Source organism: Neodiprion lecontei, chromosome 2, assembly GCF_021901455.1.
Source record: "Neodiprion lecontei isolate iyNeoLeco1 chromosome 2, iyNeoLeco1.1, whole genome shotgun sequence".
Lineage (NCBI taxonomy): Eukaryota > Metazoa > Arthropoda > Insecta > Hymenoptera > Diprionidae > Neodiprion > Neodiprion lecontei.
Genome location: NC_060261.1, coordinates 30,882,908 through 30,905,956, shown reverse-complemented (window position 1 = coordinate 30,905,956; position 23,049 = coordinate 30,882,908). Strand labels below are relative to the sequence as shown.

The 23,049-nt window shown below is 37.6% G+C and overlaps 2 protein-coding genes across 9 annotated transcripts; one reads left to right on the top strand and one right to left on the bottom strand.

Annotated features, from left to right (window-relative positions):
• The first annotated feature begins 1,207 nt into the window (after positions 1–1,207).
• LOC107218840 (diacylglycerol kinase 1) lies at positions 1,208–19,893 on the top strand. 8 transcript variants are annotated; one of them, XR_006902651.1, is made up of 21 exons: positions 1,208–1,595; positions 7,992–8,296; positions 11,494–11,635; positions 12,375–12,499; positions 12,684–12,818; positions 12,890–13,142; positions 13,274–13,435; positions 13,917–14,039; positions 14,431–14,480; positions 14,543–14,617; positions 14,709–14,946; positions 15,037–15,242; positions 15,705–15,878; positions 15,940–16,231; positions 16,431–16,555; positions 16,622–16,909; positions 17,016–17,217; positions 17,780–17,961; positions 18,074–18,159; positions 18,242–18,389; positions 18,575–19,893. XR_006902651.1 is itself a non-coding variant. In XM_046730516.1 (20 exons), the coding sequence occupies exons 3-20, from the start codon at positions 11,572–11,574 to the stop codon at positions 18,270–18,272; spliced, it is 2,811 nt and encodes a 936-aa protein (XP_046586472.1). In that variant the 5' UTR covers positions 1,208–1,595; positions 7,995–8,296; positions 11,494–11,571; the 3' UTR covers positions 18,273–19,893. The 8 variants fall into 8 exon arrangements, 7 of the variants coding, with proteins under 7 accessions (XP_046586472.1, XP_046586474.1, XP_046586469.1 ...); XM_046730516.1 differs by having other exon boundaries at positions 7,995–8,296; positions 18,242–19,893; XM_046730518.1 differs by having other exon boundaries at positions 12,375–12,463; positions 18,242–19,893.
• Positions 19,109–23,023, bottom strand: LOC107218820 (NAD kinase 2, mitochondrial). Its single transcript, XM_015656838.2, has 6 exons — positions 22,661–23,023; positions 21,996–22,290; positions 21,075–21,455; positions 20,867–20,951; positions 20,397–20,658; positions 19,109–20,275 (listed from the first exon to the last, which is right to left on the bottom strand). Exons 1-6 carry the CDS (start codon positions 22,695–22,697, stop codon positions 20,043–20,045), a joined length of 1,293 nt encoding a protein of 430 aa, XP_015512324.2. The 5' UTR covers positions 22,698–23,023; the 3' UTR covers positions 19,109–20,042.
• Positions 23,024–23,049: the final 26 nt, after the last annotated feature.

Here is a 23,049-nt window from a genome sequence, read left to right as displayed (position 1 = left end):
AATTGGAAATTAGACTGAAAACCATCAAGAACAGGGTGTTGTTCATTCTGTTTTTAGTGTAATCAAAATGGGGATTTAAATATACTTGCACACCCGCCTATACCTATACATATCGTGTATACGGTAAGCAGGAGCAGCTGTTATTTTGGCGCGCTCGTTAAAGTTTGTTTTAATCGTTGACGACGGGTGGCGTTTGAAATGGGTCAAAAACCGTTGAAAATAGAAGTTATCGGTTCGAAATTGAAAAGATTTGGGCTATTGTTAGCTCGGCGTGTATAACAGTTACGTGTCGGTTGGCGCGCGTTTCAAACGATTCATCTATCTGAGGATCACCGTGTCGAATGATCCTGGCAATTGGACGAAAGTCTGTATAATCTACGTAGGTACCGGGAAAAACATGAAAAAGTTAAACTGAATTGATAAATTTATTTATTTAATGCCAAAACAAGAATGCAATGATATATTTTCATGACCCTAAACGGTTATAAAAATTGTCGTCAGATTTGAAAGTTTAAAATTTGAGATTCACGTTTATATATTAGCCCATATTTGACCTATGATTTGAAGTGATAATATTATCTCCTGAGACATATGGGTCGAAAGCAAGAATTTTAACAACTGGTGCAAACGTGAAAGGTTACGCTGATGGGAAATTCAGCTGTTCGTTCGTAACTGAAATTCGAAATACACGCCCGCGAGTTAAACAAATATTAGATTTTACCGGGCGACGCGTTTCGACGTACGTTCAACTTTTGATAGACAGGGTCAAAATACTTAAACTTCTCTTCCGTATGATTAAAAATAGACTTTCCTTCAGACGCTTCGCCTACCCGCTATTCTTGAACATATTATTCCCCGAGAGCTTTCTCTCGCACCGCGTCGTTATTTAATCCGTGAAATGAATATCGAACCATCAATCCGCTACTCGAATATTTCAAATTTTAAACGAATGTTGAACAACGTCTTCTGCCAATATACCCTCAGACTCGTCCAACGGCAATCTATGGAATGCCGATTTGAAAAGGAAAGAACAAATGAATTTGAAAATAGATCGAGGCACGATTGTTAGCTGGGAATGCGGACCGCAACGGTACTAAACGAATCCTGAATTTTGGGGGATTGAAACAGCTGATAAACCAAAGCAGGTAGATGGCGCCGCGGTTTGTATAGCCGCTAGTACTACACTACGGACTATCGGATCGAGATTCCAGATCGTGTCAGTCGTGCCCGATCCGCGCGGGAGTTAGGGTAGTGTCGAAGATTCGGAGTATCCGTGTACAGAAACCCCGCGAGATGACGATAATCGAAGAATTTCCTGTAAAAGAAGCTCCGTCGTAACAATATTGAAAGGAGCTGTAAAAATCCGTCCGACAATTAAACAAACAGTGAACTAATATCGTTTATCGAATTCCCGGCGTACGAGAGAGAAGGACCAGCATCCTTGGTTAGCCGTTGAAGGAACAACCCCTAAAACCTTGACTTAAAATGTAGCATCGTGCCCCATATGCGACTGGCCCACTCGATATAACTGAACGTAGCACCGAGCTGCAGGCGAGACCGAGGACTAGGGAAAGAAGAGAATCATCTCTAATATGGTAACTAAGATTGTAAGAGAATACCTATGTATATAGATTGAAGTTTTCATCCTATCCGTTAACGCGACGCCCCGTTTGCGGTGCGTAGGTACGAAGTAATCATCTAAGCACACCGCAACTATTCAACCGTCGCGACGTATTTACAAAACGCACTGCAACCACTGTATAGCCGATGATCATAATCACCAGCTTAAGCGGTTTAATTGAGCGATCAATCGTGAGTTGCGTACGATACGTCCTCTACGAACGATTGGAAGCAATTAACCCATAACAATCTATGAGGGTGAAATTTCCCTCCCAAAAATCTTGTACTCTTGGAGCAGACTGCAAGGATCGAATCCCTTCAACGTTCATTTTATTCGTTTATCTCAACATAATTACCGTCACAATAAAATCATTTTATACGGAATCGTTTGAACTTTAATTTGAAAAGGGAAAAAACCTCGCTAGCTTTATCAAAAGCTGAAATATTTAAAAGTAATTATCCGCCGGGTATTTTTCTATATACACATTGACACGAGCGATATGCGGTTTGGATATTTGCCTATCAGAAGTTAACCCGCGTCCACAATAACCTCACAATTCCATAAACGATTTGAAGATATCGAATAGTTTAATGAAGATCGTCGATACGATTAAATTACTCTCTCTCCTTTCACCCTACAGCGAGAGTGCAAGAGCAACGAAGAAAGAGCGAGCCAAACGCGAAAGGGAGAAAAAGAAGGAACGAATCGAGAGAATGTAAATCAATGACGCGGAATATTTCCGCGCGGCGTTTGGGGTTGCAAGGATCGGGAGGGTGGGGGAGAGTTCCGAGTGCCTTTCCGCCCGACCCTTACCTAGGTCAACCAAGTCAGGTTCACAGGTTTCGAAAGGATCGAATCGTCCACTAGGTACGGCAATTCATCTCTGATTCCGCCTGCACTCGCAATTCCGCAAACCCGCAAGGACGACGTCTGCGGATCGTGCCATTGACGATCACCCTCTCCTTTTCTTTTCAATCAAATTTTCAGAGGTCTCAAGCATTGCACCTGCCGTCGTACGCGCACATACGTCTATGCCTCGGCAAAATTTATCAAAAGCTATCCTTAACACCCCCCCCCCCACCACCGCCCAACTCGCGGGGCGTGACGGCCCCGTTCATCCTTTTCCCTCATTTCAAGGTCAAACCACGCAGGAGCAAGACCGACCCAGAGGGAGCTCTCGGGACGCGATTAGGTACGCGAGAAAGCTCAGGAAGGAGGCTGGTGTGGATTCCTGTCGCTGATAAAGATCGTATATATGTGGAAAAAAAAATAACTAGACGCGTTGGCCTGATTTGTGCAAAATCGAATCTTGTCGATGAAATTTTTCTCATTCATCTCGGTTTTTTTACGTGCCCATGTTTTTGCAACACTCGTCTTCCTTCTTACCTGTCTATTTACGAATTTGTACAGTTTTCGATGATATTTTTGTAGATACGTGTTACAAAGTGTATATCGCGATGCTGCAGTCGTAATTTGGGGAAGATATTCGGGCAGCCTTGGAGATGTTCAATCATTACCGATTTTTTACTTCCTTCGATTTTTAAATAACAAGATGTAGGTATTAATATTAAAATCTTAGGATGTTGATAAAGTTTTCATGTCAATGGAATTTCGATTAAAAGAAATGTATTAGAGAAATCTGTAATTTTTTATCGCTCAAAAAAAAAACTAGAAATGTGCCGCAAGATAATCTCGAGATCAAACTTCCAAATTCAGATGTAGGTATTTGTACGTGATATCATCTCATACCGCCCCACGAACGAAAATCGTATTCGCCAGCAAAATTTCATTCTTCGTCGATTGAAAACGTCTATTCTCTTCCATATTTGTCAACTGAATACACACGTGTATTCATCTCGGTATTCATACTACGTCAGTTCTGAAGAGGCGCGTCGATCCTTGGAATTTGAAATTTTCCTTTCTCCTTTGTATCCTGCTGGTATTTTACTTTGCCACTTATAATTAAAAAAGCATCGTGACCCGTTCATCGCAAAGTGCGCATAGCGATACATAATGCGACTTTATCCTGGGATATAATAAATTTTTTACATTTGCACAGGTTATTTTTCTTACACTTGGCGTATTATTAATTTAAAAGTAACACCGCGAGTTATACCCGGGAAGTAAAAATTGTTGGGAAAAATTCTGGTGTGCGAGATGCATTATCGGGTAATAACGCGAAAACGATTGCGAGCGATTTGTATGGCATGGACTGGGGGGGAGGGGGCGGCAAGAGGAGGAGGGGGTGAATCGAAAGAGGGAAAACTATGGTGTGGGAGAGTGAGAATGAGAATGCGAGAGGGTTGCTCAGGAGGGAGAGAAAGGATGCGTTACCATGGATACGTGCGAGCCCAGAATAGCGACGATTTGCGTTGCGTTACGTTACCATATACCTACCTATGTATATTCACACACAGGTATGTATGTACCTACACACATACCTGTGTACATAGGTACGTATAGGTATGCGTATGTGTGTAACGTACATACGTTCAAATTACTGCGAGTAAATCGTGCGCGTGTAACATACACATGTACGCATCGTATCTGCTTATACGACTCTTCCAGGGTGCCAATAATAATTGCATCGTTTATTCGAAGTGACCGGTGATGGCCACTGAGCTAAAAATAATCGGCGCATCGATTAATTGAGTTCAAAAAAATAATCGAACACGACTCGATTGAATCGGTAGAAATTAATCGATTAATCAATTATTTAGTATTTTTTTGAAACTGCGCATTTGAAAGCAAAATTTCGTAAATTTCAGTGTGTAGTCTTAATGGCGGAAAAGTTTTTTCATAATTTATAGTTTTATTCCAAATATTTATCAACATCAGGTGAAAATATTCATTCATCTTTCACTTGTTATATCGAATGGGTACTTAGTAAGTAAGACAATGATAATAATTGATACTTTAATCATGCAAATTGATATTGCATTGCGTCGTTCAGGGGAGTAAAGAACAAAAACCGACTTTGCGGAAAAATAATCGACTCGGTCGATTGATCGAGATTGAATAATAATCAATTTTACTCGATTAATCGGGGAAAAATAATCTGTTATTCTCGGTCATTCTTAATTCGAACGCGTATTATCCTGTATGTCTCTGGTCAAATTTAATACACGCGATTGATCGAATTGAAAATTCTTCCTTCGTGTAAGAATATTGAGTATATTGATGGATTTTTACACACCTCTGGGTAACTACATATCTTATAATTAAATTAAATACAAGTTTCCGGCAAAATTCTTCGTCGCAACTCTGACAACAAACTTCGTGATGCACCGGTCTAAATTGGCCTGTGTATTTTTTTTTTACTGCAATATCTTATTTAAAAATAGATTTTCAAGTGAAATTAATATAACCCTAGAAAATACGATTGTCGAGCGTAATTAAAGTAGAAGCTACGTACGTACGCGTAATTATAATGTAATTGTTGACAGAGAAAAATGAATAATACAATGACAAATATTATCGCCACGCGAAAATCGAGAATAACACTTGCGAGCGGCGATCAATGCCTGTCTAAATTACAAATCAACGACTGATCCTAGTATTAGATATAGCTATCGGATATTGAATTTGTTACGGCGAAATATAACAATGTTCGGTCAGCACATCGCGATCATCATCACGGGATTGTATTATAGTTTGCAAAATCTGATAAATCTGAATATTTCATAGAAAATGATTAATTTTCAGAGAGATAAGTCGAATCATGTTGACGTTAGTAAGGTTGTTGCAACGATTCACGCTGAGGAAAAACCGTTATTCCGCGATTTTGAAATTGGTTGAAATTCAGTAAACCGTAATAAAACAAAACATTCATATTTTCAAATCTTGGTTCCTTCAAAGTTATTGCAAGAATAAGAAGAAAGATAATTTTTCCCCAAATGTTTCGTTACGATAACGTTGCTATAACTTCAACCTCGTTCAGTCGATTCTGTGCTGCTCTGAAGCAACAAAAAAAGATCCGAAAAAGTGATTTGTGTCTGACGTATGTATGATTTCATTGGTGATTTTCCAATTCCGACAATCGCGATTCAATCGACGCGAAACTATAATTGATCTCTGCTATTCCGCGTGTTCTTGCAAGTAATTTTAGCGCAAGACGCCCGCCCCTGATTGTGTAGCATTTCTATACAACGTGTCTAGTTTCCGATCTAAGCTTTGATTCTTGACGATCTAAATCATCATCCTCAAATCGGAAATAAATTATTCCGCATATCTGTAACAAACGTTTTATGCCCGATTGTCTTCCATCCCCTAAATTCCTAGAATCCCACATATTTTTTATAAACCCATCATTGCTATCCCGTAACAGTTACGAATATATATTTGGATTCACTTCGCAGTTTGTACGTTGCGCAAATTTGCAATTATTTTGCCTCATCCTGGTTTCACGTGTGTCCATTTTTTTTCTTCTCTTACTCGCAGGCTTCAATTTTAATCTGCGATACGTGCGCAAAGTTAGGTAGATAATTATTCAACTTTTTACACAAACTACTCGACAATATTTTCGCTTCGTTTCGCGCACGGAAGTTGACGAGTTTTTCTGCCCGCACAAGCTCCACACGTACTGCCTATCTATAAGATTACCCCCCCCCCCCCCCCCCCGCCCCTCTACATCCGCACTCCTCATTTCAATCTAGTACTTGGCAAGAATATTCAAAACAGATGGCACCGCGCGGATTGCCCTCATTAACTCGTTTCGATATCCGCGCGTTCACGGACTGCAGCGCTTCCCGGTGGAAATATTTATTTTAAAAAAGAATTATCCAAATAACTACAATTCTATTCTTCTACTTGTTAACCAAACCTTAAACAATTTCCCGAAGATTCTTTGTAATATATATCAGAAAATTTTAGAACAATCGCGTAAGAAAAATGACGGGAAATAAGTACATAGAGGTTTATCAGAAGTGGAGAAATTTGCGGCGTGAAAAAGGTAGAAATAAAAATGATGGAAACGAAAAGAGAGGAGAAAAGCTGGCATGCGTAACGTTCGTATACGGAGATACACCGTGTTGTTAATGTGGATTGAGGAAAGATAGGAGAAGGGTTGCGAGCAAACATTGAAGTTGGGTGGAAAATTGGGGGATGAACCTTTGTTAAATTACGTCCCGTGTAAACGCCCACCACTGTCACACGTAGCGCAGCTCGAATATACGATGCTGGATATACTATTAAACGATCAATTACACCCTGGTCCTCTTCGGAATTACGTATCACAGCGACTCGTGCAGGGGAGGCACGAAAGCACGTTGAAGCGTATAGATAAGCTTACAAAATTGGCAATTTCGCTTCCTCGTCCCTTCGCAGGTGATCGGAGACTATAACACCGACAACATTTCACATGGTTCTTTATTCTCTTTGTACAACTCTCTTTAATTTTACCAATTGTACAAGTTTTTCGCCCTTCCAACTAAATTTCGAACCGTGTTCATCGATGGAATGTATTATCAACGGACTTTTTGATACGATATTATTTAATCATGAGTCAGCCGTCTGAATCAGAAGTTGGGTAAGAAGGAACTGGAATACCCTTTGAAAATTTTTTAGCAGTGTTATATCTGTGCCGATGATGTTAGTTATCAATAAGTTTACCAAAGGTTTTATCATCGAAAGGTTACTGGCTTTTGATTCGGACGGTGATTTGAGTTAGAATCTCGATTCAAGAAGTATTTTCACATCGGTGACTCGGTTTAACAAATCAAAATGAATAAATTTCACGAAGAAAGCGTTACGTAATTTCAAAAGGATTGGCCGACTCTAGAGACAATACGGCGGGTTTGAGATTCTGAATTTGAAAAGTTTGAATATTTTGGTGGTGAAACTTGTAGTAAAAATCAAACCTTGACGAAACGTTAAAGTTTCGAATGGTCCGAAATGGAAAGGACAAAATGCCGAAAAAGCGTAACTCCGATAAATGAAAGTTCCGAAAGCGCGAGAATAAGAAAAATTAAAAACGTGGTAAATCCAATTGAATTTTCGATATATTTACGTTCGGAATCCTGGTAATTCTGATTTTCGGTATTTATGTTTTTTTACACCCACTCGTTGAGCAAACTACGCTGTGTGAGTATATTTTAATTTTCGGAATTTTTCCTTAGCGAAACTTGTTTTATAACTTGAATTTTCGGAATCTTGCATTTCGGAACTTTGAGCCGTCGGGTTTCCGACCATTCGAAACTTTGTCGCTTCGTAACGAGTTTGTTATCTTTACTTCAAGTTTCACCGCCACACAATTCGTAACTCGGCGCTATCGTAAATTTTCAAATTCGGAACTTCAACCCCGCCCCGAGACAACGAATATCATATCCGTCAGTAACAACACGATGAATGGGTCTTTTCACTTGAATTTCAGTAGTGATCTCGGCGAGGAGGTGGTAGGACGAACCTTTTGGCGATCGGGTGCTGCGCTGGAGAGGTGGATGAATGTTGTACCTGACCTGCAGCAGTGGGCTGAATCCAGGTGTAATTGCGGCGAGGATCAAGGTGTATAGAATGAAGCCGAAGTCCTGCAAGAACGTCGTTCACAGTATATTGTACGCTGGCGTTCAGTCGAAGAAAGCCCACCGCAAGCGGAGCCTCAGCCGAGAGATATGACGGTTTCGGGGAATATTTTAACCTCCGAATAGCGATAGAAAAGAAAGGAATTATCTTATCCAGGTAAAGTGTTCCTTCTCTTAATGTGTCAATTTTCATTCTAGCCAATATTTAATCACCCACATTACGTTGAACCGTAAGACAACGTCACACAACTTGCAAGTACGCGTCAAGGAATTTTTAACGTATCATTCTTCCAAAGTTCGTACGTTTCAAAAGAAATCTGCGAAAAATTAATTCATTTACTGAAACGCGATGTATAACATATATACATACATATACATGTAAAGAATAAAAATTAAACGAATTAAATAGCATCATGTTTACGGTTTGAAAAGAAAAAAAAAAAAAGAAAAAAAACCTCTTTCTAATATACTACCGAAATTTCCAGCTTGCTAATTTTTTTTCTACACTTATTCCGAGATAACGATACCAATTCAATTCAATTCGAATATAGGTACACCTCTTTCAATATTCGTTACAATGTTCATAGCTAGCAAATTTTTGATCATGCGAAAATCGCGCAGCATTGGCAAATTCAAAGGGGGGCGAATCTGTGTGACGTAGCATCGAAGCTCCGAATACGAATCCCTCCCCCTTCTTACGTCACGCGATTAACGCAGGCTGCCGAATGATCCGTGACAGTATCTTCGTCGAAGTCGGTTCTTTGATCCTAAAATATTTATCGCAAGCACTAGTGACGCCAGCCGATCCTCTCGCACGTCTTTTGCGACCAAACTGTTACGGACGGTAATTTGTGTACAATGTGTATACACGATGTAGGATAGTGAGATTTTTTCAACCTCAAACGAAGTACATGCAAATGTTGCGGTACACTGTATGTTCTATGCGTGAATACGCATTCATTTTTCAAACTTTGAAATTCAACTTTTTTGAATTCGTTCAATCAATCGTGTTATAGCATTTGATCGAGTTCAAATTTTCTTTTATCATTGTAGTTTGGGATGAAAAATTACGCGTCTACGGTATGCTTTCGACAAAAATTTGGGATTTATGATTTTGACAATATAACATGTTTCAATGGTATAACTTTCACTCTCATCAATTTTATACAAAGAATTAACCGTGATAAATTCATTTTTTCGAAAATCTCGGATTGAAATTAAAGTACAACAAAAAAAAAACATTCTTCATACATTGACGATTTATAAAAAAAAACAAGTTACGTTTCAAAATTTTTAGTATTTGATTATTGTTCTTCTTTAAAATATCACGAATTTATCATATAATTCTCACCGAGCTGAAGAATTTGAAAAAAATTGAACAATCTTTCGAAGGACAAAGTTTCAAAAATTCGACGACGAATTATTTCGAAAATTAAGACCGTGCAACGCATTACAATTACGTTTAAAATTCAAAATGCTGCAAAAATTGGCAAAATAATATGATTGAAATCGCTGAAAACATTTCCAGCCTCGCGTGTGTATAAAATAAAGGAATGAAACGTTGACCGTTAAAAGTTGAAAGAATAATAATTAACGAAGGCTGCAAGGTGTTCGCACCTGCAGCCATTCGCTCGACCTGTAAAATCCGAGCATTCCCGTCTTCCTGACCGTGTTATGTTTACGCGATCATCGAGCTTGCACGGCAGGACAGCTTAACTGTAGTCTACGGGATGGCTGGTACACTTACTACGTGATCTAAAATTGGAAGATTATTTGTTGATCGTCATTATGGAGCGTATAAGAACTTTTCATCGGCGTTCAAAGTTTGTAAACATGTTCAGGAATCTGAGGCTCTATTTCAGATCCAGTATAACGCCGGTGTGTGTGATGTTACAGAGTTTCACACGCGGCTAGATTATACAAGCCGAGATCTATGCGCTCGCTCGCTGATCAAGCCGAACGATATATTTTGCGAGAATACACAGCGTACATTATCGCTTAAAACATTGCGAATTATACAATCGCTCCATCACTGTTCCGAGTAATTTGTATAAATATTGTATATCTTTTTTTTCTTTACGTTACGATTTTTCTCTTGATATCAACATGTCTTTATAGTGTTCATTAATTCACATTTCGTGTATACCTGTAAGTTCCCTACAAAGTGCGTCTTATTGTTAGCAGAAGCGGTGGATTTAAAAGTCATTTACATTACACGATCAAAGTTTTGATTCTCTGGCTGAAAAAAAAAAACAGCACAAAATACAAAGTATAAATTTTTTTATTCTCAAAGTCGCTTCACTGTAGATTTCAACCGGTACCAGCTGTTTTTCGCATCAAGCTACTTTGTCGTATTTCCAGTGTCGGATTAGCATCAAATAAATTTTCACCGACAAGTATTCATTCTGTTTTCGAGGCACGAATTACAAGCTCGAACCAAGCTTAATAATTATTGGCATTATTCACGCTCTTTAAGGTTTACGAATTGTTAAATAACGCCCCACTTCATATGTGATTTAATAATCGCATATTATATTCTCTAAATTACACAGCTGTTGAAGTTTTTCGAAAAATAAACGCCCTAACTGTTGCTATTCGTTGAAAAGCACAACACCAAATTATCAATTATTAATGTCATTTTAACGCTTTTAATAACTGTAAGGAAGAAATTTGTAATATTATACGCATGTGTTACGTAAAACGCGAGTAAGAGGGGTTGTAATTCTTACATGTATATGTATATAAAATATATGATGTACATCAAGGTGCGGTGTCTCACGCATATCCATACAACGGCTGTTTTCAACGTTATGTCACGTCTGTCATTTCCCTGCATGCCCCTTGTTTTTCTGCCCTACAGTAAGGGTAAATCCCGGTGGAAGCTCGTCACGCAAAAGCCCGTGCACGGAATGGGCAATTTTTGTTTTCCCATATTCCTCCGATGTATTTTTTATTTTTTTTTATTTATTTATTTTTTTTTTCATTCTTTATATTCATTTATCCCTCTTCTTTTTACTTCCACTCATCACGCAAACGAGTGTCGTCCCGGGTATTACGTGCATGTATTGTAGGATCAGGACAAATTGCGATTACCCTATGACATAAATCGCGTACCATAGTAAAGGTACGTATCGGGGTAATCGTTGCATGAAATCGTTAAATACAAGCCTTATACTCTTCCGCGTTTACTTGCGATTACCTCTTCCATTCGCGGACAAGGCGTATTCCCGTTGCTCGGGTTGTTCGAGACTTGAATTTATTTGAACGAAAAATAAGATAAAAAATATGTTCGTGCGATAAGCGCGACACATCTTTTAATATCAAATTAAACAGTTGATTTGTTTCTACCCGCAGGTTTGCGGGGCAACGGATTTCAAGTTAAGTGTACTGCCAACGAGACAGAAGCTACGGATTCGCGGCATCGAGGCGAGGATGACACTTCAATGGGACAAACTTTCGCCCGCGGAGTTTCAACAACTTCAGGATCTCGCTGCCTGTGAGTAACGGCTGTTACTGATGTAATAATTAATTAGACAACACGAAACGAAAGTCAGTCGTCTAAGTATTTACACGTTACAGCAATCGAAACTGATCAAGTATCAGTTTATATTTTTTGTTAAATCAATTGAATTTTCCCTCTTTTACTGACGGAATTCAAGAATGATTGACACCTTTTCATTTTCCACCAGTTGAATTCTTCGTCAAGCTTCATATAACTAATCAATTTTCAATCGAGATAAATTTAAGCTCATCAGACTGGATGAAAATAAAAGTATAGCAGATTCAAAACAATCGGACCATTGCAATCAGAACAGATGATCTGCTGATTGTTTACGAAATTGAAGTTTATAAAATTAGTACGACAATGGATATTCTCGAAAAATCAAATTTATTAAAGTGTAATAAAGCAAAAGATACTAATAGAAGGTAACTTTTTATTCAGAAAATTGAACAAATTCAAAGTCATTGTACAATTTTTGTTCCACGATTTTCATCCGTTTCATAACGTTACTAACTTCAACTAATTCCTAAATATTTTAGAGATCAAAGTAGATTCAGAATTAATCCGATCGAATCAATTTATTATAGCTCTTAAATATTGATTACGTGAAAATAATTCTTTCCACATGATTTGTTGAATTTTTTTCGGAACATGTCACGTTAGATAAACGCATCGTCTACTTTGATGATTATAATCATCTAAAGTTATGGAAACATTTTTAATCTCTCTACAGATTCACCGAGGAAACTGCAAGATGTATTGGCCACCTTTTGCGGGTCTACTACCACACCAGGAGGAGTGCAAAAATACCATCCGGACGGGGTGAGGAATTTTGAATACCTGGAGAACAAATTCAGAGTACAGCAACAATTATATTACTATTATTTAAAATTGAAAAATTTAATCAATTCCAGTTAAATTTACGTGAAGTCATCTAACTGTTTCCAGAGATGAAGAAACGAAAATATTGTCACAGCTAACATGACAGTGAAGCAATTGAAAAAAACTGTAATTGCCTTGTTTTACTTGTATTCTTTCACAGGACATTGATTACGATGGATTCCGCAAGTTCCTTGACAGTTATCTCGAGGTGGGCGCCCCAGATGAGCTGGCCAGGCACCTCTTCCTCTCCTTCGTTAAAAAGGGGCCAAATGCAACGGACACGAAGGCGCTCAAGGTATGAACAATCACACCGAGGATAGGCTCATTTTTGTGAAAAGAACTGGAGTAAAATAGATTTCCAAAAAGAACATTTCGTTACAACGTTGCGTACAGGAAATGGCTGTTCTATCATCGACAACTGCCTGTGCGGTAATAACTTCGCACACGACGTCAAACACCAATGTGAACAGCACAGGGTTGACTGGAAGTGGTGGAGGCGCGTCTGAAAGTCACTGCGGAGGATCTTCGTTTGTAGATAAATTTCACGGTCTTACAGAGAAGCTACAGGCTCTCGGGCACCACAGAAGCGACAGCGAAACTTCTGCGAGAGCTCGAACAGGTAGGAGGGACTGGATTTGAATGAAAACTGTTTGTGTCGACGTTGAATATCTTTTGTTGCGTACTAACCATCGATTTGGCAAAGGTCTGCATTCAAGTATACCTTCTTCATTCAACATGCATGTTATTCAGGCAGTGTACATCCTATGCTGACTGTAACGCACACGTCGTACAGCTGTCACGACGTGTTGGAAAAAAAAAGCACAGACAGCAGCCCGAGCCACAGCCAAATGTCCCGAAATTCATCCCGAAAATCTAACAACTCCCTGTTCGTTAACAATGGAAAATTAGAAGGTGAAATTAATACTCATATTTTATTAATATCTTACTAACTCTCCTTATCTATCTTAGGTACATTCTTTCAGGGTGCTGTACCTGAAAAATCGGAAATAGCCTGAAACTTGTTCCGCCTATTTACTGCTCAGCGTCTGCATTTATTTGCACTCGCCTTTTTCAAATTGAAAGTACAAATTTTATTGCAGAATCGGGATCAGTTTCTTCATAAAATTTACGCTATATATGTATTGATAATTAGTACTTCGAAAACTGTTCATCGCAAAGCGTGTTTTCCTTTGTCCAATACTTTTACAAGCATCCAATAATTTCGGTTTTGAAACTTTGCAGCAACTCTTTTATTTTCTGTATGTGTGTTTATTTAGAATGTCTGTGACATTTCGTTGCAGAACCAGCTCTGTTTGTATTATTTATACAATAGCGATCATTACGCAGCTCATAGGAAGTAGGTGCTTATAATTAACGTTGCATCATTTTTCAGAAATTAGACACCTCGCCAGGAAACAGAGCATGATAGATGTGCACACCGTCAAAGTTAGCTTGAAAGATATCGTCTGCTACCTTTCTTTGCTCGAAGCTGGCCGACCCGAAGATAAGCTAGAATGTAAGAGTAAAAATGTACTCTATTTACTTTTATTGATAATTGGTGAATCACTTTGGAAATCAACTAGTCAATAAATAATGCATTTCCTTTTTTTTTTTTTTTTTTTTTTACAACACAAAAGTCCCACCTGTTCATCATACTATTCTACTGGATGCACCATGTTTTGTTGAGTAAAATCAGTAAACACGGAGTTCTGCTGACAAGAAGGGAATGTTTCACAAAATTGATGCACCTAAACTGTTTGTACATAATAGAAAGTGTTAATCTCTTCAGAACTTTAGTGATAAATCATTCGATTATTTGGTAGAAGACACCCCAAAGTTGATTGAATGAACGTAATAAGATGATGTTTTTTTCTAGACTACATATTTTTCTCTCACATTCGTTCTAGTCATGTTCCGGTTGTACGATACCGATGGGAATGGGGTCCTCGATCGAAACGTGAGTAGATAAAACACCGTGAACGAATCCGTAATAATAATGAATAAAAAATTCGTTTCAAGGAAATCGATTGCATAGTAAACCAGATGATGAATGTTGCGGAATATCTTGGATGGGATGTGACCGAACTGAAGCCGGCGAGTATTTCACTGATCCCCAATTTGTGTAATACATGGTATTAATATCAAAACGACAGTAATAAATTTTGGAATGTTATCGTGTCATCAGATTCTACAAGACATGATGATAGAGATTGACTACGATTCGGATGGAACAGTTTCATTAGACGAATGGAAAAGAGGGGGCCTAACGACAATACCGCTACTTGTACTTTTGGGACTAGATTCGCACGTTAAAGAGGATGGTAATCACCTCTGGAAGCTGAAGCACTTCAGCAAGCCTGCCTATTGTAACCTTTGTCTCAACATGCTTGTAGGTTTGGGTAAAAAGGGATTATCCTGTGTCTGTAAGTGCGATGTTGCGAGCATTAAATCTTTTGCAATATAATTCGAGAGAATTGCGTATCATTAATGATACATTTGTCTGCTGATTTTAGTTTGTAAATATACTGTCCATGAAAGATGCGTACAAAGAGCGCCTGCCTCTTGCATAGCAACTTACGTCAAGAGTAAAAAGACTTCTCAAACAATGGCCCATCATTGGGTCGAAGGTAACTGCCATGGGAAGTGTTCAAAGTGTAGAAAGACGATAAAAAGTTACAACGGTATCACGGGACTCCACTGTCGATGGTGTCAAATAACTGTGAGTAAAACTGCTTTGTCTCTTGGTTGGTTTTATATCTTTTTTGAAATTTTAGTCTATTACTCTATCAAATATTTCGTAATTATCTACGCAAATTAAAACACTACATAGAAAATTGGCAAACATTCAAAGAAACCCTACTTGTAAGATTCACAGTTTCTCTTGATAGCTTTGTATTTGTCCGAAAAATATATTTGTTGATTCCCTTGCATTTCTCTTTTCTTTTTTTCTCTGAATGTCTGTAAACTTCAGCGAGTTTGGAGGAAATGAAACAAAATCCGGTAAAATGTATCGATTTGGATGCAACAAACGTACAGAAAAGTTTATCCCATAGTATCCGAAAACGTTCTCTGCGCAGTCTTACAAAAACAAAAATAGAACATCCACAGAGATTTGTAGAAAAAATTGTCATCGAGATTTGGTGGCGTGAGTTGCTTTTTAGTCCAATTGTACCTCTTTCAGCTCCATAACAGATGCGTTTCTCAAGTCAGAGCCGAATGTACACTTGGAGAATATGCAGCCCACATCTTACCTCCAACTGCCATTTGCCCTGTAGTTATAGACAGACAACGATCGTTGTCCAGGGATAGTAAGAGGGGCAGTAGATATGGTCAAGATAATGCGTCTAGCACATCTGTAAGTATTTAATATATCCTGCATATTATACTAATTCTAACAACGATACCATTCTTCCCAGAATGCCGCAGTTTCCAGGGGAGGTTCGTCCAACCAGCAGCCTGCGATGTCTTTTCAGATAACATTACCACCAGGGGTAACGCCGCTCGCAGTTTTTATAAATCCAAAATCTGGCGGTAGGCAGGGTGAAAAAATGCTGAGGAAGTTTCAGTACATACTAAATCCAAGACAAGTTCACAATTTGGCTACCGGTGGTCCAATGCAAGGGCTCCAAATGTTCAAGGATGTGGAAAACTTCAAAGTTATTTGTTGCGGGGGAGATGGGACTGTTGGATGGATATTAGAAACTATGGGTAATGCTTCCTATGACAAACGAACGTCCTTTAGCCAAATTTCACCTGTCGCTTTATGTGATATAAGCACGAATTTTCTTGTATCCTGACGGTTGAGAAACATGATAAATAGCCTTAAAAATTCTTTGTTTAACAATTTGAAGCACGGAGCATATTTTTTTTTTATCATCATCAACAAATGGTTTGGCGTTGTTTTCAGACCATGTCCAGTTCTTACAGCAGCCTGCAGTAGGAGTAATACCACTGGGAACAGGCAATGACTTGGCTAGATGCTTGCGTTGGGGTGGTGGGTATGAGGGGGAAGCAATTTACAAGGTTTTAAAGGTGAGGATTCACTTTCTGTGACTTGAAGTTGCGATACAAAAGTATCACGTTTCATGCTTTTTGTAGAAAATAGAAAAAGCTACGCCGGTAATGATGGACCGATGGCAAATCGAAATGATAGACCAAGATGAAGAAAGAAAACCAAATCAGGATTCCATACCGTACAACATAATCAACAACTACTTCTCTGTTGGCGTCGATGCTGCGATTTGCGTTAAGTTTCACTTGGAGAGGGAACGAAATCCAGAGAAATTCAATAGCAGAATGAAAAACAAACTGTGGTATTTTGAGTACGCAACTAGCGAGCAGTTTGCTGCTAGTTGTAAGAACCTCCATGAAGATTTGGAGATAATAGTACGTATATTATTCTGTATGTGCACTATAATTTTGTACTCAACATTATTTTCACAGTGTGAGCAAGAGTGCCTAAAGGCAAATTATACGTTTTGCTTCCTTTCAGTGTGATGACATTCCTTTAGATTTAGCTCACGGGCCCTCGTTGCAAGGTGTCGCCCTGTTGAACATCCCCTTTACACACGGGGGCTCAAATTTATGGGGTGAACATCACACGAGGCATCGCCTTGGAAAGCGTAGAAAACGTCCAGACAAAGAACTGAGCACTAGCAGTTTTAATTCTGTAGATTTAAACGCAGCTATTCAAGGTGCGTTAACAATCATTTACCAATACTCATAATCAGGTACAAATAGATTAAAAACCGTTCCGTTTACCGGCACCATCTAGTTCTCGTTCCGAATCGCTGAAACTCTTTAAAGCCGTTCACAATTTGCTAACAGCTCATCTGGCTAAGTAAAAAAGTCTATAATCGTGGGGTGGTGCTTATCACGAGTAGCTCCCTTAATTGCGAGCAGCTCCGCCACACCCTTCAATTACCTCGGGAAAAACGCCCAGTCTATTAATAAACCTGTCGCAACGCGAGAAGCCTATGTGTCTCAGTATACGCTCAAGAATTACTTACAGCCTAGAACAGAATGGCGATAAAATTGGAAGGCCTGTATATGACTAAGAATCTACGGAAGAAAAAATTTCTATTCAACTTTATGCAAATAGAAATAAGTCTATGTACTTAATTTTAATAAATTGTTGAAATTGAGAAATTACAAATTGTTGTATTTTATGGCCACTTGGAGAGTAATTATCTATAGCTTGCCTAGCTTTATAAGCTTAATTACTGTTTTCAATTGCATGGAAAATATCTGTTTCAGATATAGGAGACAATCTCATAGAAGTAATAGGATTGGAAAATTGTTTACACATGGGTCAAGTCAAGACAGGTCTCAGAGCATCTGGAAGAAGACTAGCCCAGTGCAGCAGTGTTAAAATAAAAACTACCAAAAGGTTTCCCATGCAGATTGACGGAGAACCATGGATGCAGGGACCATGCACGGTAAATCTCATTTATAGTTTAGGTTTTTTTGCTGTTGTGAAAATCGAGTTGACGGCGCTCTTTTGCAAAATTCAGTGTATTCTTGTAATATTGAAACCTATTTTGGTTCCAGATTCACATCACCCATAAAAACCAAGTACCGATGTTGATGGCTCCCCCTCCGGAGAAAAGTAAAGGATTTTTTCGCTTTTTAAAGAGGTAAATTTTTTAATTTCCTCCCTCATAATCGCTGTAAAATTTTATTAATTTTTTATTTATTTCAACTCACGCAATGTACTAGGAAAGTTTGCTGTAATTACTATTGTTATTGAGTGTATGGTAAGATTTCACCCAGGATTGAAGGCTACAGATATCGGTAAACCATTGATGGTATTATTTCACAATTGAGAGCGAACTATTGAAATTCACGAATGAACAAATAATGAAAAGTGAGTACTAATTAGATACCATACCATTACACTGATTCAAGTGTAATATATGCCACCTGAAAAATTTAACGACATCTTGTCGTATATAAGGAATTATAAATTGCCGACTCTGCATTTACATACAAATAGTATTATATATACAATATTTACTATAGTAATTTTTTGAACTCTCGCTTTTTTAACAGATTAGATAACCGCAATCAGGTTCAATTTAGTATTTGATGATGTACCAATAGAACAAAAAATTAACACATTCGTTGATAGTACGAGGTCCGTAAACGTCGCTTTATATCCCATAAATGGTAGCGAGATAGTTATAATAGTATAAGCCGTGTCGAATGGTAAACGGCGTTAGTATAAGATAAAAGTAAAATAAAAATAAAAAACAAACATAAATCAAGAAATAAATCAAAAAGAGTTTAGAAAACTCCGTCATATTCAAAAATATATTTTCTAGCTACGTACAGATTTAAGTCTCGGATGATATTTTCTGAATATCTTAGGACTTGTTGCAACCTGTATAGTGAATTAATATCAAAATTAATACTGAACCGATTGATACTCATGAATTTATATTTATATCATCTATAGAATTATAACAAATATAGTATAATATTGAATAATGATAAAACAATTTAAAAGAATAAATAAATAACAATAATTAATCAGTTAAATGAACAAATAAATCAAAATAAGAAACTGTTGTTTTTATATGGATGCAGACCAGCATCCTATTCTGAAGTCTGATTGAAAATAAAACAAAAAATTAACGAAAACACGATAGAGAAAAAAATAATAACGCCTGTCTACAGAACACATTACCAATAGTAAAGCTGACCAGCATTATCACAACTATGGATGCATGTGAGCCGAAGTGTACTGCAATCAAAAAAATATATGCGCTCTGTCTAATTGTGAAGTAAACTAAAAAAAAGAAAAAATAGATGCGCTATGTCCATTGTTGCTTGTTATTCTACGTTTATTGTATGGCGTAATGAAGCAGGACATGAAAGTACAGTTAGGCATAGACTGATGTCAGCGTGTTTCAGTTAGGATAAATATCAGTATAATATTAGGAGGGTTGAGATATTTGATGTGGTCACTGGCATTTACACTGTGTGTATCAAGAAATTATTATTTTTTTTTAACAACTTATTTCTCATCTGACATACCTACGTATGTACAAACTATATATACCTAATTCACGTTGCCGAATCTATTTTTTCTATTAGTATAATTCTCTACAATCACGCTTGATAGGTATTATACCTGTAATCAATTAACAAACGTTTACTTTTGTCTTTAGAAATATACAAATTATGGAATGATTATCCGCTGTGTATTTATAGTCTAATGATAATATACTTTTACGTTTTCAGCTATTTAATACGTATTATATTGCATTGTAAATCTCAGATGAAAACGAATAAAGGTGAATAATGAAAGGTCTAATTTAAAACAAATTGTCCGTGAATAACGAACGACTTATATATAAATAAGTATATTCTGAGTTTAAAAAAAAGTCATTTACGCGTACAATATATTATAAAAATTCTTTCTGCTTCTTAAGTATCATTCTTCAACTAACGTCATTTTTTCCAGTTGAAAATTAATTTATTTGGAAATTGTTACTATTTATATTAACTTTGTTCTTCACTCTCTAAGCATAATTGTTCTTAGTGAATCTTCAGGATGGATTTCCATAATTGCAATTGTTCCATCGTTGAAGGGAACAGCGATACCACCATCTAGTACTAGTCCTGCGTCGAAGCAATGTGAACGAATGATCAGCTTCTTGCAATATCCGCGAGATTGAATTCCTTTTGGCGACGGTAACGTTTGTCCCACAATCATATCTCTAATTGTGTATGCAATTTTTGTATCCTCTGAAACCATATAAACTTTAATCTACTTGCAGATAATTAGTAAAAACGATCGCGTGATGATCAACTGAACAATTGAGTTCATTAAGTACAGAGGATTATTATCCTCACTGACAGTGCTAACCTGCGGGAAACTGCAGTCTCTTATTGTACTCCATTGATATATCCTCAGTTTTTGCACTAGACGCAATTTTAACATTCGCAAGTTTTAGAATGTCGTCAACAACTTGCGGACTCAAACTGTTGATTGCTTTATGCCAAGACGTTGATCCCGTCCCAGTGCTGGCGCATAACCCGCAGCTCTTTACTTTGAACCATGAAATTTCGTCCCCAAAATTCACTTCCAAAGTGCTTGTCCTTGCCGACAGTGATTCACCAGCAAACACCTGACAAGATAAAAACGGTACAATGAATAAATCTTCAGTATCATATTTTGGGCGATACTGTGTACTGACAATTTTTTTGGTACGCGATGAATGCATTCCTTTTAATTTTCTAGCAGCAAAAGCTAAAAGTTTCTATTATCACCGGTGTATTCGATAAGTTATCATCATTTCATGTAGTTCAGTATGTCAGTTTGTTAATAAAACATACTTCATTTAAAGCCAGCCACGGAAGTCGTCTCTCCTTTGGCATCTCTGCAGTTGTGTCTGCCTTAAATGCGTCATCCACGTAAAACCTGTCGTAACAAATCGAATCTCGTATTGAAATAAATACTGTTGGTTCAGGACAAAAGAGCAAGATAAATAGGAAAATCACTGCCTCGTGTGATTCAACATACTTTATAAAAAAATTGAGTTACCCAAGGATGTGGTTGTTCTCTGCAGCAGTATCTTTGTCTGTATATTTGACCCGTTGCTTCTCTTCGCCAGCCACTCTCCACTTTTCATGCATATGAAAGGGCGGGTTCCAAATCCCCTTACCCTTGAGGGTAGTTCTAATTCTACTTCGCATGACATAATTGTAATCACCCGATCTGAGAAGCTCAAATATCAATCTTATGTCTCTTGTGTACTTCTCAGGCAGCATCAAATACCCTTCTGACGACGATGGATCAGAATTTATGCCCATTATACGCTTCTTGTTGTCACGTATCAGATTTGATGAGAATAAAAAAGTTCCATCTCCACCTATCGGTAGAATCAGGTCTGCCCAGTCGAAAGTGTTACGATCTATCGTTAACCTGATGGAATGTAGTTAGGAGGTGAGTGAAGAAGAATGTCGTTCAAGTTTAAGTTGTTTAGACAATAATTATGCACGGTAACAATTGTTGAAAAATACGTATCAGTTAGATCACTATATACTAGCGGTCTTTTTATATTCAATTTTTGAACATTTTGAATGTGTAGTTGAAGAAAGAAAATTATGCTCTCCGTTTGTTAATTTATCTAATCAGTTTTCATTCATTTCGAGTGTGTCAAAAATATAGTATTGAAGTTTTGATTGACTCTTTTGCTGAAGTTTTCATGTTCAGAGTTACAGATTTGAGTAGAGTCTAATTGACACAAATAAGTATTGGCTGTTTTCATCAGATGTTACAATTACACCAAAGATTTAAGTCAATACTTTCCTTATACTGCACATCTTTTATCTTAATTAAAAATTACATGATATAATAAAAACTCAAGTAATTTTTCATGAGCAAATAGATAAACTATTTTCCTGAATTAGATATTTGATTTACAAGTGGCCTGTGGCTTGCATAATTTTGCTTCATACTTACCTATTTGTTACTCTATATTCAATATTCAATTCTTCCAAAACGCTTCTTGTCTCCAATTCTCTCTTGCGGTCATTATTGTGGCTGGTGATTAATGCGTCATAGTCAGATCCTCTCTCGATGAGTTTAGTCCTAAGTTGAGATTCACTGAGATTTGGTTCACGCAGTTTTTCGAAATAGTAACGTGATACCTTGGTCAATATTAGCACTCGCTTTGGTACAAAGCTGGATTCATGACGAGCGACAATTCGAGATTGCCTCCGGAGGCACGCTGAAGTTTTTAAATATTGAAAAGTTCCTGAAAATAAAACGTAGAATTCACACCAAAGTAGATACAAAAAAAAGTAACAGTGGTTCTAAAAAGTGAACAGCGAAGAACAAATTTGTTATTTTTCAAACAATTTATATTTTCAAATAATTCGAAATTCAAATTTCCCCGCGCCATGTCTTACATTTGTATTCGAGAAGCTTGTCTGTGTATCATCTACGTTGTTTGTGACTTAACAAAACGGCTGATCCCTCCCTCCCTCCCACCCTTCCTCACGCCCTCCGGTAAACTGTTGCGATTCTTGAGTGCCGTCTGCTTTGGCAATGACAATTGCGATCATAATCTTATAATACGGTTAGGTTCTCGTAATTTATATATAATGTTAAGGGTTTTTACTCACTGCTTACTTTCCTATGCAATAGAGCAAGCGCTGTCATTTTACACGTAAAAAATTATTGAGCACATCAATCTTCGATTACGTGCTTGTAACTTGATTAGATTATTTCATAAAACATTTATAACCTCTGGAGTCTGGATATTGGCCACGCGCAGCAATTGCACACAGCGCTTACGCCTTGGTTAACACGTTATGTAGACGGACTTTCTTGTAGGAAATATTCGTGGTTGTTAAAGTTTATAGGGACTCTACTGGATAAAAACGAAAGTAAACTTCCTGGTGGTATTTTTTATAAACAAAAATCTATTCTTAAAGCTCAATAATCTGTTATTCGGCTACTATTGGAGTTTACCGTACGACCCTTACTGCCATTAGCATATTTTTAAACTTTT

Coding starts and splice junctions, on each gene's coding strand:
- LOC107218840 (XM_046730516.1), top strand. CDS start 11,572: ATGACACTTCAATGGGACAAACTTTCGCCCGCGGAGTTTCAACAACTT. Junction 11,636..12,374: donor ACTTCAGGATCTCGCTGCCT/GTGAGTAACGGC, acceptor ATCTCTCTACAG/ATTCACCGAGGAAACTGCAA. Junction 16,232..16,430: donor ATGGATATTAGAAACTATGG/GTAATGCTTCCT, acceptor CGTTGTTTTCAG/ACCATGTCCAGTTCTTACAG.
- LOC107218820 (XM_015656838.2), bottom strand. CDS start 22,697: ATGACAGCGCTTGCTCTATTGCATAGGAAAGTAAGCA. Junction 22,291..22,660: donor ATTGCATAGGAAAGTAAGCA/GTGAGTAAAAAC, acceptor TTTTATTTTCAG/GAACTTTTCAATATTTAAAA. Junction 20,276..20,396: donor GAGACTGCAGTTTCCCGCAG/GTTAGCACTGTC, acceptor ATATGGTTTCAG/AGGATACAAAAATTGCATAC.